General features: G+C 44.0%; 1 protein-coding gene and 1 long non-coding RNA gene across 8 annotated transcripts in view; one reads left to right on the top strand and one right to left on the bottom strand.

The window, feature by feature from the left end:
* LOC133480497 (nuclear receptor ROR-beta-like) overlaps positions 1 to 16274 on the top strand; it is a 180165-nt gene that overhangs the window by 94910 nt on the left and 68981 nt on the right. For 5 of the 6 annotated variants that reach the window (XM_061778616.1, XM_061778615.1, XM_061778614.1 and 2 more), the window contains 7 exons: positions 4376 to 4507; positions 5060 to 5209; positions 5688 to 5720; positions 6685 to 6864; positions 9847 to 9987; positions 10241 to 10318; positions 14028 to 14086. In XM_061778616.1, coding sequence (XP_061634600.1) covers positions 4376 to 4507; positions 5060 to 5209; positions 5688 to 5720; positions 6685 to 6864; positions 9847 to 9987; positions 10241 to 10318; positions 14028 to 14086 — 773 coding nt within the window. The remainder of the gene's footprint in view (positions 1 to 4375; positions 4508 to 5059; positions 5210 to 5687; positions 5721 to 6684; positions 6865 to 9846; positions 9988 to 10240; positions 10319 to 14027; positions 14087 to 16274) is intronic. The other variant, XM_061778618.1, reaches the window with a different exon arrangement.
* LOC133480500 (uncharacterized) lies at positions 1797 to 15912 on the bottom strand. 2 transcript variants are annotated; one of them, XR_009789287.1, is made up of 3 exons: positions 15783 to 15912; positions 9790 to 10007; positions 1797 to 2413 (listed from the first exon to the last, which is right to left on the bottom strand). It is a non-coding gene; the product is annotated as an uncharacterized LOC133480500 (long non-coding RNA). The 2 variants fall into 2 exon arrangements; XR_009789286.1 differs by having other exon boundaries at positions 15653 to 15879.

Here is a 16274-nt window from a genome sequence, read left to right as displayed (position 1 = left end):
TCCACAGTTCCAATCACACGCATTTGCACAAAGTGAGTCAACAAAGTGTCTAGCGTCCCCCCCACCAAAAAAAAAGATGTGGAAAGCACCCGCGGGATGATTGACTGCATTTTGTTGGTGTACAATGCAAAACAAGCACAAGTGAAGTCGCGTCCCTTGTGTGTTTGTGTTTGCTATGTCACAGGAAAAGCACTAAATCCGAAATGAGAGGCACAATAATTGATAACATTGTCGTGCGCATGAATGAAAGATGAGACTTTTGCCTCTTGCTGCGTCAAATAGAAACATTTACACTTCCCAATACAATGGAATACCACTTGGTCTTTTTTCAATGTCATCACTAGCGTATTGCTTATTTGTTTTTTGTTGTTGTTTTTTGCTGTCAGTTTTTAGTACGTTTGTATTTTTTTCTCAGTTTTGTTGTTTCATCAGCTGCGTCTTATCCGCCGCTTTGGAAGAGCTGTTGCACTCGCACGCACACTTTCTCTGGATCCCTGATAAAAACATTTAGCGGGGGTGTCAAACTCATTTTCAGCATAGTTATGGTTGCCAGTTTGTCTGTTGTTGTTTTGTTTTTTTTGCATACAATTAAATACTTAAGTAAATTACAGATAGCTGAAAGATCTACTTAAGAGGAGTAACCAAGTATTTGTACTTGGTTACTTCCCCCCACTGATGTTTGGTCAGCCGAAAGCGATGTTAGCGCTTGCTTGTTTGGGCTTTGAATGGAGCTGCGCAGTGAGAAACACGCAAAATCGGCTGCATCCTGAGAGTGGCGGGTCATGTTTGAATGTGGTCCCACGGTGAATCCCGGGACTGCATGATGTCCACCTGTGAAAATATTAGCAAAGCAGGAGGGCAAGGAGCAGGTGGAGAACAGGTCCAGCGCTAGATGTACCAAGTCGGAGTCCAAAAAACACAAATGCCGCAAGGATGTCTTTTAAATAGTGTTGGACTTTTTTGTTTTGTTTTTTGCTCATTAGACATGGTGAAGCAGCAATGTGACTCAAAGTCAAAGCTTGTAACTCAAATCATCTTTCCCCATTGAAATGAATGGGAATTCCATTCATCTGTTCCAGCCCCCACAAAACAACCACCATTTTTTGCAGCTTCCCTGGTTTTTCACCATAGTAATAATCCCTCCATTTTTCTCCGATTCTTTTCAGTTTTTACAAAATATTTGTCGTTTTTTTGTAAGCGTTTGTGTTTTTGCCCAATCTTTTTTTGCTGCATTTTTGTCATCTCGTGTCTACTTTTTGCTAGCTTTTTGCAATTGTTAGTGTTGTTAAAAAATACTGTAAGCATTTTTGTCAGCTTTTCTCCAATTTTATCATTTGCTCTTATTTAGTATTTTGTTGCTGACCAGAACTCAAATTTCTACCTAATTCTGAGCACACGGTAGTCCAGCAATAAAGTCATATTTACAGCAAATCTTAGTCGGAAAAACACTTCCTGGCCCATAAATACGCATAATAGTAATCTAAGCAAGCATGTCTTTTGGTAGGAATAAATGTTGCCCATCTATACACATTATCTCACAAAAGTGAATACACTCCTCACGTTGTTGGAAATATTAATTATATCTTTTCATTTTACAACACTGAAGAAATGACACTTTGCTCCAATGTGAGTTAGCCCGTGTACAGCTTGTCTAACATTGTAAATTGACTGGCCCCTCAAAATAACACTTATGTCTAGACTGGCAACAAAAGTGAGTACACCCCAAGGGGAAAATGTACAAGTCGATGCCAATAAGCCGTTGTTCCGAACACTGCCCATTTAGATTGTGGTAAAAATGGCGTATCTGAAGCTCGCTCGGACCGAACCCTCCAATTTCGGCTCGCAACAACACAATAAATCGACTAAGTGACGGCTCACGACTCGGAAAACATTTTTCTTTTGATGGTTCTCATAAAAAGAATCGGAGCCCCCAGTGTAAGAAACGCTTTCCTTATTTTTGCACGTATAACGTTGCTGATTTTCTCATCGCTAGTTGCCTGGCAACATCACAGAGAGGACTTCACAGGAAGTCACTTATTGTAGCAAAGAGCCAAAGCCCCCCCCCCCCCCCCCCCACACTCGCCCTTCAGCAAAGCCACAACATATTGTTCTTATAATTCACCTTTACAAGATGTGACATGTTTCCCATTGAGAGGCAATTCTTTATTGTTGTTTGTCTGGCGCGTTATCTGCCGCCCACCTTGCAGCTTCATTTTTGACACGCTCATATGAGTTGGTGCAGTTACACCAGCACAGTTTGAACATTTGCTCTTTGCAAATGTTATATTTCGCTTGCAACTTGGGGTGGGTTCAATTTCAATGGCCAAAAGCTTCTTATGGAATTCATCTCTGCAACTCCTGAAGTTCTTGCTGTCCGACGAAAAGCAGGCATCCTCACGTTATTTCGTTGGATCTGAAACACAAAGAAAACGGTTTGGTTTGTTTTTCCATTAAAAAAAACCAAAACCAAAACAAAAAAAAGAATGTGTGTGTGTGTGGGTTTAATAATGGTGGGAAACCTGTGGGGATTTTTATCGTACTTGGCACATGGCCGTTATATTGGTGGCACGGTGATGGCGATCTCGGTGGGCTTTTGAGTCCGGTTAGAGTTTCACACAAGCGTTGCGGTTTCGGGCTCGGCTCGGGGTTTTGAGCCGATGTCGGGGTTTGAAATCGGGGTTTCGTAGGAGAGCTTGAAGCACAGGGTTGGGCTTTCCAAGTCGAGTTTGAAACCGGGCTGTTCAATGAGGATTCCGAAGCAGTTTGGCTTCCAAGTCAGACTTTCGAGCCAGGATTAGGATTCGTAATTCGGGTTTCAAAGAAAGGGAGGGTTTTCACGTAGGGTTAGACAAGCTCTCTACCGGTGTTCGGCATTGAACCGACAACGTTTTGCACTGGCACCCGTATCTCTGGGTTTAGGGGCTACGGGCAAACCTGGCAGCCAGTCGGAGAAATGTGGGGAAAATACAGGCCAAGCCGGCCCCAGTCGGCGTATCGCAGCTCACGTCCCGAGATGAGCGCTGTGTCATCCGCAGATGCGCCTGACTCGTGCCAGCCTTTGAAGGGCGATGGCTCGATAGGAGCGCGCGCCGTGCCACGCATCTGCTATATTGTAAAGCCGTGGCGCACGAGTAGAGTGACCGTTGGGCAAACGCGGGCAATTGCCACTAACAGCTCATAAACACAGATGAATCGTTTTCTTCCATTTTTCATCCAAGCGACCAAAGCTTGTACCTTTTGGTCACGTAACCGACAGCGGCAAGCGTTAAAAAGCCGGAAACTATTATACTTGGCACGCTCGTCTGACGTGTCAGACGAGGAGAATGCAGTAGAGAGCAAGTGAAAAGATTTGAGCGTTAAAGCGCTCCAAATGTCGCCTTGCTCCAAATGGGGCCGCTCCGCCAGAAGGACAGCGCGCAGCCGACCGCCGTTAGGAAAATCTTGTTGAGCACCGAAAGAGGGAGACCACACACCTGCAAATGGAGAACTTTTGGATTAAAGCTTCAGCATCTTCAACAAAGAAGAACGAGTCCCGTTGCCTCGATTCAACCTTTTCAAATTTGTTTTGAACCTAAAGGAGTGGAATCAGTACAGGAGTCTTTCCGCCACAAGTGTTTGTACTTGCGCTTAAGTGGCGAATGCGAGAGGTTTTGCCTCCCCTGATGTCGCCGCAGGTTGCACATGACTCAGCCGCGTTGTGTTTTTGGCACCGACTCACCCTTCGCCATCTGTGAGAACGAGGTCGGAGCTCGGTATCAAAGCGGGACATGAGGATCGCACGAGGTGATCTAAGTTTCAGTGGACGGGGTCCAGAGTGTTTGCGTGTGGGCTGCGTACAGACGGACGTGGCGCTCCCCCACGCTTGGCTTGACCGGCAGTTAAGGCGTCGCCGTGACTCAGCGGGCCTTTTACCGGAGCGCCTTGTGGTCGGGTTCATTTCCTTCACGCGGATTCTTTCGCCGCTTGGTGAAGGGAAGAATAATCGGTGACTCATTTCCCGTTTTGTTTTCTTTTCCCAGAAATTGATGCCAAGACTCTTCTAATCTCTCTCTCGTCTTTTTTCCCTACGCCGCCGACCCGACGGGTTGCATCTTTGCCTGTCATTCGTTTTGCTCGCTGTAACAATTCCCTTTGTTTCCAAGCACCGACTGTGAAAATCTGAAAAGGCCGAATCCAATTTGTGGTCTTTCGCTCGGGGTGTCTTCTCCCCGTATTGTGCTCGGAAGCCTTCTCGAGCTACTTTTGTTGCTCCGGTTGGGAGTGAACTTATCTCCCTTTTCTTTTTGCCACACAATCACGCCTTGCCAAAGAAGGAAAGGTCCGCTCGGGTCGAGGACTGACGGCCGTCCGTCCGTCCGTCTGTCTGTCTGTGCAGCATCCCCGGCTCGGCGGTGTGCGCCTTCGACATGGAGCAGTTGGCCGCGGTGTTCGACGGTCGCTTCAAAGAGCAGAAGTCGTCCGAGTCCATTTGGACGCCGGTTCCTGATGAAGTCATCCCCAAGCCGAGGTGCGCAATACTCATCTAAACATAGGAAAACACGCTTCAACTTGTTAAAAGACACATTTGACTTACTTTCACTTCAACATTTCTCCCAAAAAGAGGCAAAGCATGCTTGCTTCAAGCTGGTTGTCACTCGTAGTTGGCATTTACAATCAAACATAAAACAAAAGAAAACAAAAGAAAATTCAATGTCTGTCTCTTTTGTTTTCATGTGTCAGCGACTTAACAAGTGTCAGCAAAAGTCCACAAGCTTAATGCTGACATAACATGCAAAAGGCCATAGACGGGCGAACATAAATGAGCAACGGTGTTACGTTTTGTCTTGTTTTATGCATAACGTGGCTCAAAATGAGTCCACGACACGGATTAAGGTTGTCATCCATGCGCTTTGTAGATTGAATGCAATAGCCTTTTGAACAGCCAAACCAACGACAGGATTTGAAATGGCATACGGTGTGACGCAGTTGTGGCAATTCATGTTCAAATACTTTGTACTCATGGAGCTGAAGACGAGCCTTAGTTCTTGCCTCGCGTGTGCTCTGACTCTTGCTTTTTCAGACCCGGAGGCTGCGCCGTTCAGGGTTCAAGGTTCAATTCCTCCAACGCTTTCCCCGATGAGATGCTGAACTTTGTCAAGACTCATCCGCTGATGGACGAGGCCGTCCCGTCGCTCGGACAAAGGCCGTGGATAGTTAAAACCATGGTCAGGTGAGATCGCTCTCTTTGGGATTATGCCAATACTAAAAAAGCGCTACCTTGATTTGACCTACCACAATTTGTTTGTGGTTTTGAACAGAGAAAGTAAATAAATAAACTGGTTTAAAAAAAAAAAAGTGTAGTTACCGCACATACTGTAGTAGTCAAGAGTTGGCTTGTGTGCCTTTAAGGGGCGTGGCCAAGTGAGCGATGTCATCAGGAGCTGGAGTTGCTTTGGCCAGTTAGTTTGCGTGTGAGCTGTGGCCCACAGCAGCCCCTTGCAAATGTTCTCGTTTTGTATTTGTGTTAGGCTGCTTGTCCAGGTACCACTGAATTTGTTGTTTTTAGTTTTTAGGGTTTTTTTGGGTAATGAATACGCTCAGCAACTCCAGCCTCCTTCATTTTTATACCGAGACTCTCTAAGCACTTAGGATGTCTTGGGCAAATCACGTAGGATGCGACAAACAACTTTGTTCTCTTTTCTTCTTAGAGGTGCAACACTGGATGTAGGATTCAAAACAAGGTAAGGACAAAGCCAAAAAGTAGGCAGTGTCATAAGTCCGTAACCCCTTTCACACTGGCTGACCGTAAAATTGCCGTACGGTAGAGCTGGGATCCAGGATCCAATCGCTCTGAACATTCAGATGATTAAGACGCGTGGTGACCTCTGCGATGGTGACCGTTGCTTTCGACATAAAAGGGCGTGGGCATGAAACGACGGTAATCCCCCAAATAGTCATGGTTTACTATTCAGAATCTATTTCATTAAAATTTTTGGTATTGATTATGATTATTAGTTATTTATTTATTTATTTATTTTTTGTGGAATTTATCACAACCCATTTTGCTCTTTCGGAAATAGAAAAGTAGTCAAAAGCTCTGCGCGTCACGGAGGAGCTTAGTTTAGCCTGGGTTATTAGAGGAAATGGCGCAGAAGCTTCGCTGCGTGTGCAACTTCCGATTGCCTCGTGCGCTGTGAAGCATCTGTTTTCATGGTACGTGAACAATCGGAGGATGGAATAAATGGCGGCCGTCTCCACTTTGCGTTCCCGCTTATCTACCGCTAAACACAATCCTTAATCGCGTAAACAATTCTGTTTCTGTCACAATTGAAAAGGATTAAGCCGTAGAAATCGTAATGGACTACGTTTATTCCGGCAAACTTTCCATCATCTGCTGCGAGGATTCACGCCGTCACTCATCCACCGGGGGGATTATGGGGACTCGATAAAAAGGCTGCAATGAAGAATTGGCCACAACATCGCCGCTGGACTCCAGTTACGCTCCTCCGTTGTTCCCGTTTGTATAATGAACGAGCGAGCGTCTAACCTAATTAGCGTACAAAGCAAATCTCCTCAGCATTTCTAATTCATTCCGTTCCATTCCGATTGCATGTTGTCCTTTCAATGCACAATGCGTCATTTTTGCGGCAAAGAAATGATTCGGCAGCTTTTCACCCCGCCCTTCCGCCGCCGCGTTGTTCGCAGGTACCAGCTGAATAAGATCGTGGTGGACTCGGAGGCCGGTCCGCACAGGAACCGCACCGTTCTGTTCCTGGGCTCCAGTCGCGGGACCATCCTCAAGTTCCTCGTCATGCCCGACCAGGACAACACGGTCACCAGCAGCAACGTCTTCCTGGAGGAGCTGGAGGGCTTCAACCCGGAAAAGTAAGATTGAAGGCGGGAATCTTTTGGCGAGGTGACCCTCACGCTGGCATTTTGGTTTCCACCGACATCGCGGTAGTCCGACTTGCGAGTGCCCCAACTTTTGAGTTTTGAGCCGTCGCTCGGTGGTGGTGGTGGTTGTTGTTGTTGTTGTTGTTGTTGTTTTCCTTTGTGTCGCTAGCCAATAATGAATGAGTGTTGGGAAAGGAAAAGGACAGCACTTTCCACCATTTATTCAAATGGGAAAAACAGCCAAATGCTCAAATTCAAAATGAAAACACTTGCAACGAGCATGCAGAAGACTAGACTCATACGAGCCACGTGCGAAATGGCCAACTCGCTAGGCCACGCCCCTTAAAGGCACACATTAACACACGACCACAAGTCAATGTACTACTGGAGTGAAATTTGATATACAACTTTAAATCGGACATATTGACAACGATTGACTTTTTAATGTCAAGTATAAAAACAGTTGGGATCTGCCGAGACAAAATATCAAATTAAAAAAACAAATTCATCTTTTTTTTTTTTTAACCTGCTTATTTGCGGTTTGCCATTCACCAATTCACCTTTTCACTTTTGTTTTTTCGCTCTGGAACCTACCCTCACCTATTCATACTTTTTGTCCTATGATGATGCGCCTAAGCCCTGGCTAGTAGGATAAGTAGAAATTGGTGTCAAGGAAGTATCTTGGCGTGATACAAATCAACCGTTTGAGATTTTTGTATGTCGGAAAAAAGCCAAATCTATCCTGGGTTGTTAGCCGAAATTACAAACAAACGACCGGGCGGTCTTGTTACGCTGACGTAGTTGTAGCATGTGGCGATATATACAAAAAAAAATAAAAAATAAAAATATATATATATATATATATAAAACGAACGTGATTAAGTCGCTCGGGCCGAATATCGTCACACCGACGGAATTACGTCAATTCTGTCGAGTTAAACAAACGCCGTCTGGTTTTGATGTACATGCCCAGAAAAAGATCAATGAAGATAAGACGATGTTTACAGAGGAAGAAGATGATGATGAAGAAGTCGAAGATGAAGCGAGGCCTTCAGTTGTCACCCCAGAGGGCAAAATTTACTTGATTGATTTTTCTTTTCATCGATTGATTGATTTTTTTTTTTTGTGGACATGCACTCGCGAACGTGTGGGATAGGTTTAAACACATGCACAAAACCATCATCCTCATCGGTGTCCAAGGAAAAGTGTGCATGAATGTAAGGTTAAAAAAAAACAAAAAAAGTGGAATTTTGAGACATCCTACATTTATTTTTACCTTAGCTCAATTTTGAGCAAGTGATTTTTTTTTCCATTTTTTTTAGGGGGGGGGGGGGGGGGGTGGCCTTCTTTTTGCTGCGAGTTAAACAAGAAAGTGACACTGTTTTAAGAAGCATTTTGAATTGAGTAAAACTGTTCTATTCATTTTTTGGATTATAAATGACCAAAACCTGTCATGACGCACTGTATTCATACTTTTCAATTCACACTTTTTCTCATCCATTGAACCCGATGTGTGAAAATCCGTGATATACAGACACCACATGAAATGAACACCATTTTAAAATAATTGAAGCCCTGTCACACACTTTAAACGCATTTAAACGTATTACTAAACTTATTGAAGCAGAGACAAAGGCATTTATTTGTGCTACAGTATTGTTGCATTAGGCCGAGCACGTCTCACGGGATGCATTTGAATTGGTCGTGCTGGAGGGAAATAAGCGCAGTCACTTCGGGTCTTAACTTTTCTTACTATCTGCCGGAAAATGCCGGTGGGATTGTGTCGCTGCAGCATATAATCATCATAACACGACTGGCCTGGACACCGTATGACCTCACTTTACATTTCCGGCGATGGGAATGATTAGGGAGTAGTGGTGCCGCTTAATGTTTTCATTAGTCGCCACTCTGAATAAATTCTTCCTAATGACTGCTGGGCCTATTATTATGCATTGAATACAAATTGTTCAAAGGTGGAAAAAAGTCCTCGCACACTCTTATGCCTAGACCCATACTGCAGGATTTGCGCCCCGTTATTGGCCCCGAGTAGCTTCCCAAATCGGGCCCGACATATTTTGTCGGGAACAACAAAACGTAGTGTGACATAATCCGCAACCGGCGATTTAGCCCTACGATAGCCCGACGACGTCAAAAGGAAAAGTCTAATGTCGTGTGAGATATCAATGACAACTCTCCAACAGCGCACATTGGCGTCGACCAATAGGATTGCGTGTTATTCAACATACTTGGCCGCCGTTGTCAACATTTATTGACGCGCACAAACCAATATTTACCAAAGCTTTAGAACATGATTGGACAGAATGCTGGCACGTTTACATAAAAACCTTAGTGCTAGCACTAGCTCGCTAGGCCACATAACGCTTTGTCGCCTGCTTGCGAGCCGTATCGTATTAAAACTTGGGGAACTTCAAGCAACCCTTCAATGGATAGCCCGAAACGTCATCTCCCGAGCACCCGGTGAGATCCTGTTTCCCCCCGCAAAACAAAGAGTATTACACGTTATGCATTTACAACAACCACATAGTTTTATCGGTTAGTCTGTATTTTCTGTCCCCAGGTGGCCAAGGCGTGCGTAGCAGAAGGAGCAGCACAAAGTCCATTGAATTGAAGCAAAGAACGTGGCAAAAATTGTTGAATTTCTTTCAAGTCTATTTCATGATGTCATTACCCTACGTTTTTTTTTTATAAATACAATATTATAGGGTGCTAATCATTTTCTGATCTAATAATCCCAAAACGCATTACAATCAAGTTTGTTGCAGCTAAGGACACAAATCAAATGCCGATGCACCGCTTCGGGGATCTCCCGTCTGCACTTTGAAATGACACGGAGCGCTTGTATTTTACAACAATCAGCAGAATGCAGACGAGCCCTTGTCGGTCCTCTCGACTCACCGGCAACGTTTTGAAAGGTTCAAGATGACCTCGTGCGTCTGTGTGTTGTTGTTGCAGGTGCGCTGGCGACTCTCCGCAGGCCAGGCAGCTGTTGTCGCTGACTCTGGATGGCGCGAGTCACACTCTCATCCTGGCCTTCCCGTCCTGCGTGGTGCGAGTGCCCGTGGCACGCTGCCACCTTTACTTGCGCTGCATCAAGTGAGTTGACCGCTGATTTTCTACACACACACACACACACAAAAACATCGCTTTTTTACTGTTTTATTCTGCATTCTAACCGTTAGATATTGGTTGACTTCATGCAGCTGTAAAATCCTCTGGAAATTCCCATGCATGCAAGCAGGAACTCAATCCCAACTTTCATTTCATGCTTGGAAAAGGATAATGAACCTAAAAGAAGCACAGGTCTATTATTGGGGGCGCAAGTGTGACGTTACGTTTTGCTGTGCAGAAACTGCATTGCCTCCAGGGACCCGTACTGCGGCTGGACCAGAGGAAGCACCTGCTCTTTCCTGCGCCCTGGAACCAGGTGACACAACTCCCCAAGCTGCGTTTCGCGGTGAACCTCCGCTAGCTTTATGCTAAGTTATAATGGGAAACGCCATAGACAGGCTGACGGAAATTAGCGTGGATGTCACTGTAATTCTAAACCTTCGCATAACTGCTATGTTAACACACACGGAGCAGCAACACATACAAAACAGAGCATACAGCAATGCTCACAGGCATATGCCGTGGATAGAAAAAGTCTACACACCCCTGTTCAAACGTCAGCGTTTTGTGATATAAAAAAACAATGAGAGTAAAGGTCATCTCGATCATTTTCATCTGATCATGACAAAAGTTCCCAAACGTGGGTAAATGTGTTATGGTACGATGAAACCAAGGTTGAACTTTTTTGCCATAATTCCAAAAGGTACACAACGCTGTTCATCACCAAAGGGAAACCATAGCGACAATGAAGCACGCTTTGGAGATTCTTTTTCAGCTGGAAGTGGGGCCACAGACAAGGTGGAAGGAATTATGAACAGTTCCAAAAAGTAGTCAGTGTCTTGACTCGCATTTAACGTGAGTTTGAATGCGATTGGTTCATTCTGAACACAGCGGCCTTCCCGATTATTAGAGGGTACGCACACTTGGCCATTATTTATGATATACTTCCACTCTGAAAAATATTTGACTTTCCAATTGAGATGTACACGGTGGTAAAAGTTTCGAAGCCTCCTCTTCTTCGTGCACTTAATTACTCTGCATGTCTTCTCGTGGAGCTCAGTGCTGCCAGGCAGTTGGTGTGGCACGACGTGGTACTACACCGAATAACTCTAAATTGGGACTGGCTTCCTGGAGAAAACCCCTAAAAAGCCATTGCTTAAGAATAGATATTGTAGTGGTTCACTGTCTTTTCTTTCTCTTCCTCTGTCAAGTTCCTGTCTTTCAAATTTCCTGCCCTCGCACCTGCGATTGCATTTATTATTAGTCGAGTCTGGAAGTCTCGCTTCGGGAGAAACATCTGTGCCGTCTAAGTGGCCTGTCAGTCTCGCTATTGGTTCAAGATGTCTGTTGCTACCGCCACACAATAGCGCATCTTCTTTCACTTAGCAGTGAGTGAGTGTGTGTGTGTGTTTGGGTGTGTGCGCACCTCCACCGCCGTCTCCCTCGTGCGCTCAGATTACACGGCTCATTGAATTAGAAGCTCCAAGAACACGGATGTCGAGCCAGGAAAACAGACAACACGGATCCTGTAAAGACCACCGCAGGGTGTTAGAGGCCTTTGCGTCGGCCGCCATGATTTGATTTAACGAGGCCGCCCCGCTTGCCGATCGATTTGGCTTCCGCTTCCGGTCATCTCGCGACTTTTCACGTCATAAGGTGCTTGCTTGTCGTAGTAGTTGGACCGATGAGTCGGCTTTACTACTCAACGCTGATGTTCAGCGCTTGAAGTCGACTAATCGCTCGTGGTGTTTTTGGCATCTCATGAAAGGGACTTGTATTTTGCATCATTTGTTTTTATTTGTTCCTATGCAGAATCTGTGTGAATACTGTAAGAAGTTATGCAAAAAAAAAAGGTTGGGGGCCAATGTACTGTGCTGAAAAAATATCAATGACTTCATCGATTCATCGACTCGACTTTCATCACATTACAGTCGACTAAAAAAAATCTTGTCGTTCGACGCCTAGTTTGTTGTCATTTAAAAAAACAAAACAAAAAAAAACTTTTAGTACAGTGCTGCCTTGTCTTACGAGTTTAATTCATACCGTGACCATGCTTGCAACTCAAAGCACCTGTAACTTGACTCAACTTTACCCATTAAAATGAATGGAAATGCCCTTAATCCATTCCAAGCCCCCCCCCCCCAAAAAAAACCCACTAAAACAAAATTGCAATGGTTTTTTTTTTTGCCAAGAAAAAAATAACACTCAACAGTATTTTATTTTATAAAAGCATAAAGCAATAATGCAACAAAATAGCTTTTTTTTTTTTTTTTTGCCAGTTATTTGATCGTTCCCCAGCAGTTTTTCCATGATCACCGCCACCTTGCAGAATAGAAACGGAATAAACACAATGACTAGAAGTCATTGAAAAAGTCAGGGAAGTAGCCGTAATACAGCATTATATAACGAATTGAAGTCGAAATAGCTTAATTAGTGTCGATTGTACCTCGACGGACAGAAATTTGCTCCGACTTTTGTTCTTCTATTTCTTGTGTTCACATAGTGGGGGAAAAAATCTGATGTTTGTAATACATGAATTGAAGGCATAATTAGATTTTTTTTGGGGGGGGGGGGGGGGGGGGGGGGGGGTTTCCATCTAATTAATTTGCCGGCCTTTTTGTGTGTTCAGTCGTCACGCTGAGTGCTACGCGGCGGCTCTGTTTTGGCAGCTGTGTTTTCTTTTCTTTTTCATTGGCTCTGGTTTCATCGCCGCTTCCGCCCGCCCGAGAAGTTTGTTGAAATGTCGCAGGCGGCGCGAGAGTCACTCAAGACACACTTCGAGCGCTTCCTTCTCAGTGGAAGCGGCCTCAGAAAAATATCCCTTTACAAAGATGATAATCACGAGTTTGTAGTCCTATACGTACTAAATAAGGTCAGCAAAATATTAGAAAAAGCTGTCAGCAGTATAAACGTATCTCTGACGCTGTCAATCAAAACTGAACATTGTTTTTAGCACAATATTTGATACAGCTACTTGTACATATTTATTTTATTACACAGTTGGCCCTGAAAAAAAAAAAAAGTCACTTTTTACTGGCCAATTACACTACAATAATCACAAAACGCTAATATTTGTTTTTATTTTGTTGACGTAGCAGCGTCAAAAGCATGTAGAGCGAGCGGGGTTCCGCGATGTTTTATTTAGCAAGCCGTGAATACAATATCGGACACATGAATGATATATGAACAAATCGTCAGGGAACGGATAGTAATAAAAGTGGAACGTTTGGTTTTCTGGTGGAGAAAATTCATTTTGATATAAATATTACATCATTTGGAAACCAAAGGCTGCCGTGGGTGAGAAATTGAACACAACACAAATGTGGTCTGAAATATAAATGTTGCAGTGATATTTTTCAATATTACTGTAATAACCGTTGGAGAACACCAGCCAAAAAAAAAAAAAAAAAAAAGTCTACTAAACATTGAGCCGCCTTAACATACAATCGTTGCCGTGAAACTTTCATCCCACGGTCTTATTAACTCTACATAACACTCGGGAATTGATATTTACACCATCAATATCTAACGTGTGAATATGCTGACTAAGACATTTTTGCAGTTCAGCTCATTAAGCCGCTTAATTAAACTCCCTATGGGTACCCCGTGATCTTTAATTTAGAATTGTATTTCGGTTATTAGTATGATAATAGAGCCTCTGGGGCAGCTTCATTTTCTCAGCTGCTTTTTTTTTTTTTTGTAATGATCTATTTACAGTAAATGCTCAAGAAGCTTGTATTTGAGGAGTCTTGTAAAATTAAGTAGGATTTCAAAGGCAAACTTAATTCATGGTAATAAGTAGATCATGTCTTTGGGTGATTATATAATTTAATAACACTTACTGCTTTGAATATACAGTAAAACATTTGTTGAATCCATGATTAGAAGGGGATTACTGGAATGGAAAAAACATATACAAATAAAATTGTATCAAATGTTATTTATGAATATATGAATACAATCAAGCTTCCAAACATTTGGTAGTTTATTGTGAATTTTTGTGTGTGTCTTTTCTCCCTTGATAGGTTGCCATTTGAACAAGACGTGGCGCAGGGAAACGTGGCTCACTTGGGCGACTGCGACGGTAAGCGCGCTTGTTTGTCCGCGTTAGCTCACAGGTGCCAAAGCGAATATCACACTTGCCTCGCTGTTGTACTGCATTCGTACCGTTCCAAAAAAAAAAAGACCCTGGTAAAAATAGAAGTACGGATTCAATTCCTGGACTGAGATGAAAGTCAAAAAAGGGACCGAGTCTAAGGCTCGTCACGGTTGGAACAGACTGAACTGTCACGTAAGCGTGTGTGGTTGGGCAAAGAGTTTTCGGCCTTGACAATTGCAAAGTGTTTTTGTGGTTCAGTCGGAAATAAAACAGTACAGTATGTTGTATGTGGAACCGCAAAACCCGACACAGGGTGGTAGTTTTTTGTTGTTGTTGTTGTTGTTGTTGCTGCGCGTTGGTCGCACAAATTTCATTTTTATGGTCGATACCCATTTAGACAAGTTTTCCCTCTTTACTAACTTAAAGGTGCCGTATTTTGCCAAACCAACTTTTTCTAGTAATTGAGATGTAATATTGTATCTATGGTGCCTCAGTTAACGTGAAATATGAATTCAAATCGTTCACGCATTTCTGAGTTGCAGACGTTTTTCTGCCATGAAAATGAATTACTCGAGCTTATCTGCGTCACTCGCGAAGATCTCCGCCTTCCCTTTCGCGCTGGCGACATAACAAATGCGCTCTTGCAAGTTTGTCTTCTACGAGGAGGCGACCGATCACAGGGAATGGGGGCAGTCTTAGGCAAATTTGGACAAAGCGGATACAAAACTGGGTCAAACAGAAGTAGCGGTCGGAGGGGCCGTTTCTGGACACTCGTATGACACAATCAGTGTCTTTTTAAATTAAATTGACACTTTTATACTAAGTCCATGTTAGAGAGTAACTCGTTGGAGGTCTAAATAGCCAAAATATGGGACCTTTAAAACAATCAAGTTACATGTCGCATGTTGTTAAAGAGCTAGCTAGCTTTGGCTCAACCTTTATGCTATCAAAACATGTTCCCATAGCTTTGCTAACATTATGAACTGACTAACAACAACAAATCCTAAATTAGCTGTTAACATACGCAGTGCATTTGTTATGAAAAAAAAAAAAGAAAAAAAGAAATGTCATCAGAAAAACAAAATGTTCAAGTAAAGTGCAGCTACCTGAAAAATCTACTTCGAAATACAGTAAGAAAACATTGGTAGTACGTTTCTTCCCAGCACGATGGGTAAACGGCAACGGTCGTGAAATAAACAACGGCGAGGCATTCCAAACCCCTCAAGAGTCATCGCCGCCATCCAACACAAAGACGGGCCGCTGCCCTCATTTAGCGCGCGAGCCGGCAAGCGCGCTCCCGCGCTGTGTGTTTTCACTGACTTTGTTCTTCTCGCTTGCTTACGCTGTCTTTACATGTACACGCTAAACATGTGGCTAATTGTGTTCTCCTCCAGCTGATTCCCCCTTCGTGTTAACTTTTTCCTCTGGCTTCACCTCATATGATATATTAAGCCATCTACTCGAGATGAGCTTTTTGGATGCTCCCCTGACAAACACGCGCGCGCTCGCGCGCGCTCGCGCGCGCTCGCGCACGCACGCACGCACACGCACCCCACTTTCTTCTCTTTCATCTTGGCACTAATTCCAGAGCGTGCAAATGAATCCTTTGCTTCTGAAAGTTGCCCAAGTTCATGTGGCGTGTGCTCCCGGTGAAAAGAGAAGATAAATATTGGATAATCACCACACAAATCCTGTTGGAAATCAGCAACCCTGTTTGATGTTACGCTCGCACTTCCAAATCTCAGAGGGGAAGAGCCGGGGAGCCCTCCGCAAGATGGCCGAGATGGCCAGTGCTTACCAAGGATTAACGCTAATCATTTGGAACAATATGCGGCCAAACCCCTAGTGGAAACCAGATGAATTGCATTCTACATGGGGCTAAACTGGATTCATACTTGGGCAGTTGAAGCCATTTTGCCGCCCTGTGTGAAAGGGCAGAGGCCCCCCCGTCCCCCCGTCCCCCCCACGTAAACAAAGTCGAGAAAAAAAACCGTGAGGCCTGCGAAAAGCTAACCGCGATATTGCGAGGGACGACTCGATACCAACCTTATGTCTGAAATATTGGAACAACATTAACATGAAGTTGAGCCACTGGATATGAAAGTGTGACATATTCGTATTATCTGTACATTCGTTCCATTCCAACACAGCAGGTATTATGTACTGCTAACGT

This window comes from Phyllopteryx taeniolatus, chromosome 7, assembly GCF_024500385.1.
Source record: "Phyllopteryx taeniolatus isolate TA_2022b chromosome 7, UOR_Ptae_1.2, whole genome shotgun sequence".
Lineage (NCBI taxonomy): Eukaryota > Metazoa > Chordata > Actinopteri > Syngnathiformes > Syngnathidae > Phyllopteryx > Phyllopteryx taeniolatus.
This window is presented reverse-complemented; position numbering and strand designations above follow the sequence as displayed.